The sequence below is a fragment of the Lemur catta genome, chromosome 13 (assembly GCF_020740605.2).
Source record: "Lemur catta isolate mLemCat1 chromosome 13, mLemCat1.pri, whole genome shotgun sequence".
NCBI lineage: Eukaryota > Metazoa > Chordata > Mammalia > Primates > Lemuridae > Lemur > Lemur catta.
In genome coordinates, this window is record NC_059140.1 from 83600692 (window position 1) to 83610114 (window position 9423).

The 9423-nt window shown below is 54.7% G+C and overlaps 1 protein-coding gene across 2 annotated transcripts; it reads left to right on the forward strand.

Annotated features, from left to right (window-relative positions):
- The first annotated feature begins 1501 nt into the window (after positions 1-1501).
- CFAP97D2 (CFAP97 domain containing 2) lies at positions 1502-9038 on the forward strand. Of its 2 annotated transcripts, none has more exons than XM_045566720.1 (4): positions 1502-1679; positions 3435-3515; positions 4350-4468; positions 8425-9038. In XM_045566720.1, the coding sequence occupies exons 1-4, from the start codon at positions 1590-1592 to the stop codon at positions 8429-8431; spliced, it is 297 nt and encodes a 98-aa protein (XP_045422676.1). In that variant the 5' UTR covers positions 1502-1589; the 3' UTR covers positions 8432-9038. The 2 variants fall into 2 exon arrangements, with proteins under 2 accessions (XP_045422676.1, XP_045422675.1); XM_045566719.1 differs by lacking the exon at positions 8425-9038 and adding an exon at positions 6397-6460.
- Positions 9039-9423: the final 385 nt, after the last annotated feature.

Genomic DNA, 9423 nt, shown 5'->3' on the forward strand with positions numbered 1-9423 from the left:
TGAAAATAAATTTTTTCTTTCAAAAACTTAGGCAACTTTTAAACTTAGGCAACTTTCAGGACATCAACCATCTCACCAGCCTGCAAAGCCCTCTGCCAAACTTCTCAGGGTCATAAAAGCAGCCACCGGCAGCGACAGGGGGTCGGCCCGGAGTTGATTCACGTCTTGTTATTTCCCAGTCTGACCTCTGCAAGTGCGGCTGACGTTCCAGACCCACGGCCGCCGGGCGCGCTGACACGCGGACGCTCCTCACGGCCGTGTCCACTCGCGCCGTGGACTCGGCACCACGCGCTCACCCTGTGCTGGAACGAAGACTAGAACCCTGAGAGCAGACAGCCGGTCCTCTGATCAGGGTGTCTCCACACCTGTGCGTATGTTCCAGCCACCGTGAAATGGTCCCACGACTGTCCTAGCACCATGCTTACCTCACGTGTCCCAGGAAAACCCGCCACAGCCGGATTAACCTTCCCACAGCTAGTCCTCACCTCCCCTGGAAACAGGAGTGAAGACCTGCCACCTAACCTGCAGATAAACATGGTTCGGTGCTGTCCAGATTATTATGAATCATTCAAAGATAGGAGAGAGAGGGGGCAAGGAAGGCGTAAAGAAAGGCAGGAAGCAACAATGAACTGGAGACAGGGAGGGAGGGAGAGATGGAAGGAGGGAGGAGGGTGGGAAGGAAGGAGAGCAGGAGGGGAGGAGGGAGGGAGGGAGGAGGGTGGAAGGAGGGAGGGAGGAGGAAGAGAGGAGGGAGGGTGGGAAGAGGAAGGAGGGGAAGAGGGAGGGGGAGGGAGGGAGGGAGGAGGGGAAGAGGGAGGGGAAGAGGGAGGGGGAGGGAGGGAGGGAGGAGGGGAAGAGGGAGGGGGAGGGAGGGAGGGAGGAGGGGAAGAGGGAGGGGAAGAGGGAGGGGGAGGGAGGGAGGGAGGAGGGGAAGAGGGAGGGGGAGGGAGGGAGGGAGGAGGGGAAGAGGGAGGGGAAGAGGGAGGGGGAGGGAGGGAGGGAGGAGGGGAAGAGGGAGGGGGAGGGAGGGAGGGAGGAGGGGAAGAGGGAGGGAGGGAGGGAGGAGGGGAAGAGGGAGGGAGGGAGGGAGGAGGGGAAGAGGGAGGGAGGGAGGGAGGAGGGGAAGAGGGAGGGAGGGAGGGAGGAGGGGAAGAGGGAGGGAGGGAGGGAGGAGGGGAAGAGGGCGGAGGAGGGAGGGAGGGAGGGGAAGAGGGAGGGAGGGAGGGAGGAGGGGAAGAGGGAGGGAGGGAGGGAGGGAGGAGGGGAAGAGGGAGGGAGGGAGACAGTAGTTGGGGGAGAAATTCTTTGACCTGACTCTGCATATTTCCTTCCTCTGCATCTGAGCAGTGGTCTCACAGTGCAACACTAGCTACTCAAGAGATCTTGAGAAGATACCGATTGGAGCAGAGGAGTCACTGTCTGTTACTCTTTGTTGCTGGAAACGCCCACAGGCTCTCCTGGCTGCTGTTCTTCTCTCCTCACTCTGCTCGATGACATGGCAACTGCCTCGTGATCCGCAAACACAGCCGTCTCCGCTGCCAGGCGCAGCCTCCTCTGCGTGCGAGGAGCCGGAGGCTTTCGTTGCTGAGATGGAGGGAGCCCCCCGGCCCCTGCGCCCCCGCGGCGGGGAGCACCTGCAGCGTGCGTGGGAGAAAGCCTACCAGGACCACAGGAGAAAGGTAGGGACGTCCCCGGGCCCGGCCGAAGACCACAGCTCAGTGCCACGCGGGCCCGCACTTTCCCTGAGGACCTAGAGGTGATTTTCTTTTCAGAGGTAGGACGTTGGAATGACATTTCCTAACAAGGTTTGTCATACGTGTTGCCATAAACAAAACCCCGTTAAACAGACCGTGGTTGGCGTGTGCCGCGTTTTAGGGCCACGCCGTGTCTGACGGCAGCGTGTTTGCACAGTGCTGACCTTCTCCAAAATGACTGGAAAGCCTCCTAATGCACAAAGACCTGAGGTTCCTTTCACAAAGCATGTGTTTCACAGGATAGAAATAATACAATGTCTTCTCTTAGACCACAATGGAATTAAACTAGAAGTTAATACAGAAAGATAATTGGAAAATCCCAAAACATGCACATATTAAGCAACACACTTCTAGACCGAGTGCGGTGGCTGACGCCTGTGATCCCAGCACTCTGGGAGGCCGAGGCAGGAGGACCCCTTGAGCTCAGGAGTTCGAGACCAGCCTGAGCAAGAGCGAGACCTCAGTAATGAATTGCAAATCTTTGTCTGGAGCCTGAACAAACTTGCTTGTAGAAAGCTCCGCATAGGAACCTTATATTAAACATGCCCAACTCAGAATTCGCTGACCATGCCCCAAACCTGCTCACTGCCTGAACTCTGTCTTGGGGTCCCCAGGTATCCAAACTGGAAGGGGGTGTTCCTCCCCCTCCCTGCCTTCCCCACACCCCACAGACACACCTCAGGTGGCCGGACTCCTGCCCGTCTCCCTCCCGAGGACCCCGGGCGCTGGGCACGCCTGGGCCCTGGTCTCCTCCACGGATGGCCACGCAGCCTCGGTGGGTCTCCCTGCTGCGCCATCTTCTTTCACTCACAGTGACGGGAGTCTCTGAAAGGGCATGTGATCCCGTCACCGCCCTGCCCGTTTCTCGGTGGTCCCCTTTCCCCTCGGGGGCCGGGGGCCAGCTCCTGAGTGTCTCTGCCTCAGCCCCGGCCACGTCTCCCGACACCTGGCTGCGTCGTCACATCTGCTGCGCCGTGCACCTGCGTGTGGGTTTGAGTCCCCAGACTGGCTGTCACTTCCAACCTACTCCCGGTTGACTCCTCAGCTGGGGGCTCCCCAAAGCTGTCACCACCAGCTCATCAGCTCACAGGTCCTAGTAGTTAATGATCTAGGAGCAAGTATCTAGAATACAAGGGGATTTCTTTTCATGGCAAGCAGTAACACATTTAGACCTTGTGCATTTAACCTATCACACTTTAAAATATAATTTTTCCCTTATTTGTACATTTTCTAATAGAAAACTCAGCAGCGACTGTTTTGCAGTTAACTAATGTTTGAGGCTCATTCTTGAAAATGCTGTTGGAGGCTCAGATGTCAAGGAGAGGTGGAGGCCGGACGCAGTTCTCTGTAGAAAAGGCCTCTTGGCACTTGAGTGCAGAGTAGAAACGTCACCTGCTGGCTGGCGCTCGGTGAACTCTCACCTGTGCCCACTTGATTCTCTACTTTGAAAGGGTGACGGGCTCATCTCTGACGACTGCCGGCCCCACAGGGGACGCACAGAGTCTCTGTCACGTCGCGACCATCGTTCAGAACTTTCTGCCACAGGCTGGTTTGGAGTCTCTGGTGCCCCCAACAGCGGTTTATGAATGTTCCCAGCGCTAGTGACCTGGCAGTACAGTCTAAGCTCACGCCAGTGATTTGCCAGGCTGTCCTAGTCACACCGCCTGCTCTGTGCCACAGGTCCAGGCCGCCAGGCCGCTGGTGGACGCCGGCGCCCCACGACCCTGCCTGCACCTGCAGCTGAAACTCAAGAGGCTGCAGGTACGTCCTCGGTTCCGTCTCTCAGCTAAGGGACTAGCTCAGGAGAACACGCGGGCTTGAAACCCAGGAAAATGGAAAGGCAGGCTCAGGAAGAAACAAACAAGTCTCTCGTCACAGACGAAATGCTGTCCAGGCCACCAGTCACCCCTGTCCTGTCCCAGGGGAGCGGGGGGGGGGGGGGCGGGGGTCGCAGCAGAAACTCACGTCTCGGGTGGGGGCGGGTGGGGGCGGGAGGGAGTCACAGCGGCAATGGATACAGCACAGCTCTGCAATAATTCGTTAGCGTATTCCTTCAAACTGAACCATTTTTTGACAACCTCAGAATGTTTACTTGTCGAAGGTTAAGCCGTGTGGAGCGAGAGTTTCGTGGTTACAGTACATGCTGTGAGAATTCCATAGCAACGCCTCCCAAACGGGAGGCTGCGTGCTTTCCATGTGCTTGTTAGGCAATGAGTAAAAACTAAGTCACCAGTCTTGAGCCTATCAGGAGATCAATGCATTTAAAAACTTAAAACAAGAGGCGTGTTCTTTTCCTCTGGGCTCAAATATTCTGTGCAAAATATCTCTTTTATCTCTCTTAAAACGTAAAACGATTTCCTCACGTCACTGCCACATGTCAGTTTTAGACACTGTCTCTGCTCACGGTTACTTTGTCACTTTGCTGCTCCCCCTAACGTGTCCCAGTCCGGCGGTCACGGCTCAGACGTGCTGCGCACCCCCCTTGGCGTTGCTGGTCCCCCAGGTGGCAGAGCTCGCAGGGCGCCCAGGATGGGGGACCCTCTCTCTCTGTGCACAGCCGCAGCCGTGCCCTGCCGGCCCCTCCTCTGTCCACAGCTGGAGCAGGAGCGGCTCTCGGTCATCGAGAGGGACAACCGCCTGCTGCTGGAGAAGGTGGCCCGTGTCATGAGGACCCGGGGACAGACGGACAGCAGACACGACTCCACGCACGGGAGGTACGGGGGGCCCTGCACCCTGACGTGGCTGGGACAGGGCGGGGACACGGAGTGGAGGCCTTTCTGCCTCCCTCAAGAGAGCCCCGTGTCAGAGAAGCGCCCTCTTCCTCAGTGGTTTATGGGTCCGAGTTTTACTCGAGCCTCCCGGGCTGTTCCCTGACTCACACCACAGAAGGGGCACGGAGTGTGGCCGTGTGCTTGCCGTGGCCGGGCACCGTTCCGGCCCTCGGACTCGGGTAAATCCTAACCCTGACAGTGGCGCAGCGAGGCGGGGGCTATTGTGCATCTCATCTGCACATGGGGAGACTGAGGCGCGCTGAGTGACAGAACTCGGCCGAGGTTGCGGCTGGGAAGTGGCGGAGCCCAGGTCCTGCCCGGGGCCACACTCGCGCGGCTCTCAAAGGTGTCAGTCTGTGTTCGGGGAAATTGTGGCTGGTTCCAGAACACTGCATCCTTGTGGGTGCAAACGGCGTAGCCGCAGCGAGCCGGCCGGCCAGCCAGCGGCAGCCAACGCTGCGGGAGAAGCCGCCACTATGTATGCGCCAACAGCTGGACTTTCCCTCCTGAGCAAACGTCTCATGTCTTTACTGAGATAGATTGGCAGGCGGCAAACATACATTTAAAGTGTGCAGTGTGACGGGGTTGTCACACGACACACTCTGGAACCCTCCGGAGTCGAGATAACTAGCGTCCATCACTCCTGAGTGTCCCTGTGCCACCCGCGGGCACCGCCCTCCGCCATGTCTGGGGACGAGCTTGTGCTCCCCAGGGCCGCGGGAACGGCGTCGCCGGGCTCTGCGTCTGCTCCGACTTCCACTCAGCACTGACGATGAGTGCGTGACAGACAGACGGTTCGTTTCTCGTCGAGCGCAATCCCAGGCTGTTCATCTGTCCACCTGCTGGTGAGCTTTCGGGTGGTTTCCAGCTTCCCGCGAACAGAAATAAGACGGCTGAGGCTCAGAATCCAACACCCCAAACACGGTGCCTTGTACACAGGGAACTGGGGCTAGAGCCGCAAGGCCTCCCTGGCCTCCCCACCGCTGCCTTCCCCGAAGCGCAGGATGAAGCTGTTCTCTGGTGTTCGCTCATCTGCCTCCAGTCCTGACCCCGCAAAGAAGAAACTGTTACCTCCGGTTCCTTCCTCGAGTTTCCATCAACTGAACCCACATCGCAGGAAGGAAGACGGAAGTCACGCAGCAGACCTGGGCAGACTTTGTCCCAACCCTCGTCGGTTCTGTGGGCCCAGCAGACTCTGCCTGAGACCACTGCGTGTTCTGCAAGCCGCGGACTTCTCCCCGGTGACCGCTTGCCGCCCCTCGACAGAATCCTCCTGTCTCCACGCCACAGCCTGAGCGCCAGGCCCTTGCCCTGCTCTCTGTGACCTCGGACGGCACACGAGCGTCTGCAGCCCCCAGGGCTCCCAGGATCCCGTACAACTGGAACCAAACACATCGGTAGGACTTTTCTCCAGTTAGTCTGGCTTTTGTGAATTGATTTTTCAGCGAACCTTCAGAGGGGTAAGAGAAAGTTTTTGCCTTCACCATTACAGCTGCAATGAGCATTCATGTAAAAAGAAAATCAGACACTTCGGGAGGCCAAGGCGGGAGGATCGCTTGAGGCCAGGAGTTTGAGACCAACCTGGGCAACACAGCAAGACCTGTGTCTACAGAAAATAAAGAACAACAACTTAGCCAGGTGTAGTGCGCACCTGTGGTCCCAGCTACCCGGGAGGCTGAGGCAGGAGGATCGCTGGAACCCAGGAGTTCGAGACTAAAGTGAGCTGTGATTGCGCCACTGCGCTCCAGCCCGGGTGACAGAGCGAGACACCCTGTCTGTAAAAATAATAATAATAATAAAAAAATTTAAAAAAGGAAGATATTCAACAACAAAAGTGAATTAACAAAAAAATTATCTGATTATATGAACAGGCATTTCTCCAGACAAGATACACAAGGGCCAATAAGCGCATGAAAAGCTGTTCAAGGTCATCAGGTAAATGCGAGTCAACACCGCTGGAGATGCCTCTGCACACCCGCCGTCCTGCCCAGAACAAAAGGGCAGATCGTGCCAAGTACTGGGCGGGGGGGGGGGTGGGGGGGTGGGGGGTGGGTGGAATGAGAACCCCCACACGCTGCTGGTGGGAACGTAGGACGGCACAGCCACTGCGGGGCGAGGGGACACTTTCCTTTTCCCTGGAAGGTTCGCTGACAGATCAACTCACAGAAAGGTAGATGAGTAAGAGAAAGAGGTTTATTCGCGGTGCGCACAGGGAGGATCACAGAGCCATCACCCGGCCCCCCACTGGGGTCCAGAGTTTCTACCCTCCCCTTGTAGAGGGGCGGGACACGGGGAACGTAGGCCACTTTGTTTAGGGGCAGTAAGTGGCTACTGGGGAGGATGAATGGACGGGGCGGACAGAAGGACTTGTAAACCAGTCTCTGTGCGAGCTGAATTGCCCTGAGAGGCAGGTGTCATGTTTAAAACAATGTGGGCCGGGTCTGGCTGCACCTTGATCTTCCCTGCAATACGGTGAGGTAGCAGGGAGGGAAAGGAAGGCAGTTCTTTCTGATGGGTCCGTCTGGCTTTGTGCAGGTAGAGAGAAAGCCCCGTCCAAAGCGTGTTTATCTCGAAGGGCCTTCAATTCAAAATACTCTTTATACCTAGGAGTCATATATTGGGGTGAAATTTTCTGAGCTCCTTCACCGCTTCGGAAAGCAGTTTGGTAGCTCCTCAAAAAAGTTAAACAGAAAGTCACCATATGACCTAGCCATTCCGCTTCTCGGTGTATACTCCAGAGAACTGAGAACACACACATTCTTATAAAACTTTAAACGTCTGTGTTCATAGCAGCATCCTACATAACAGCCAAAGGTGCAAATAACCCCAGTGCCCATCAGCTGACGAGTGCATAAACACCATGTGTTACACCTGTGCAATGTGATAACGCTCTACTGCGAAACAGAGCGAGTTCTGAAACACGCCACATTGCAGGTAAACCTTACAGACTTCAGGCTCTGTCAAAGAGCCAGATACAGAAAGACGCTTATTGTCTGATTCCTTTTATGTGAAATGATCCAGTACAGGGAGATCCATAGAGACAGAAAGTAGATCAGCAGTCGTCAGGGGCTGGGGGAAGGGAATTGGGGAGAGATAGCTAAGGAGTATGGGGTTTACTTGGGGAGTGGTGATGATGAAAATGTACTAAAATTAGATTGTGGTGAATATACCAACCCACTAAAATAGGCACTTTAAAGGGGTAAATTTTAGGGCATAGAATTATATCTCAATAAAGCTGTTATTAAAAAAGAATTATGGCCGGGCGTGGTGGCTCACGCCTGTAATCCTGGCACTCTGGGAGGCCGAGGCGGGAGGATCGCTCGAGGTCAGGAGTTCGAGACCAGCCTTGGCAAGAGTGAGACCCCGTCTCTACTAAAAATAGAAAGAAATGATCTGGCCAACTAAAAATATATACAGAAAAAATTAGCCGGGCATGGTAGCACGTGCCTGCAGTCCCAGCTATTTGGGAGGCTGAGGCAGTAGGATCGCTTAAGCCCAGGAGTTTGAGGTTGCTGTGAGCGAGGCTGATGCCACGGCACTCACTCCAACCGGGCAACAGAGCGAGACTCTGTCTCAAAAAAAAAAAAAAAAAAAAAAAAAAAAGAATTATATGTTTAATTCTAAATAAAGAATTGACGGTTGGGCTGGGCACAGTGGTTCTTGCCTGTAATCCCAGCACTTTGGGAGGCTGAGGCGGGAGGATCGCTTGAGCCCAGGAGTTGGAGGCTGCAGTGAGCTGTGATCGTGCCACTGCACTCCAGCCTGGGTGACAGAGTAAGACCCTATCTCAAAAAAAAGTCAATGAATTGAATACTCAATTTCCCATGCTTCTAGTAAGTTGGTATATTTTTGTTCTTAAGGAAAATGTTTGTTTCAAATATGTATTTTTGATCCAACAGGAACTGAAACTGAAATTTAGCCAGGGCACCACCAAGCCTGGGCCCTGAAAGAGAAGTGGGGACGGTTCAGAACATGAGCTGGGGAGGCAGGCGTCCGCGAAACGGTGGCGGAGAAAACCAGGAGGGCCACCAAGGAGCTCCCCGGTGGCGATGCTGACCAGCGGCCCCCACTCTCCTCACTCTGCCGCTATCAGCCCAGAGCAGCTGTGCGGTGCCCATGGCCTAACCGCATGTTTGGACAATGTTCTTGGCCAGATGATGCAGCACAGCTATTTTTTGCGCCGCTTGGGCTGATAATGGAAAACAAATTATGCAGAGTAATATTCAGAGTTAAGGGATTTTGCATTCGATCTTTTTCCTCCGGCTATTAATACTTAGTATGTGGTACCGCGTTTGGAGCTATGGGGGCTTTGCTCATCATCCCCGGATGGTTTTGCATAATTACCTTAAAACCCTCCGTTGCTTTAACAAATATCCCAATGAATCAGATTAAAATTTTCCAACATGACGAAGTTATAGTTCGACTCTGACTCTGACATAACCTAAGACGTGAAAAGGACCCAGTGAGTCTTGGTGAGGGAAATCACGGGCCCATCTGAGCTCTGAAGACCTGTTTGTTTCCTCCACCAGCCCCAGGTAAGATCACGTTTCAACTACTGTTCTACAGCAATGAACATCGAACCTAGAGTTAATGCCTCCAAACAATGAGTTAAGAGACGTACGCACACCTCCGTTTATTCATCCAACAAGACCTGCGAACGTGTCTGGGACTCTAAGCTGGGGAAGGTGCACGGAGGCTCCACAACGCCACGCATCTAATTGCTCTCCGCCATGCTTAACCCGTACTGATTCAGGTTGAACTTAAAAAAAAAAAAAGAAAGCAGCAGCAGCTAATTTCATTCCTTTATGCACAAAACCCTTCAAAATCTGCTTGAAGATCCATAGTGAGTCTCCCCTGGGGCTCCTGACCTCTGGGCGGAATTCAGCTCCCTACATCCT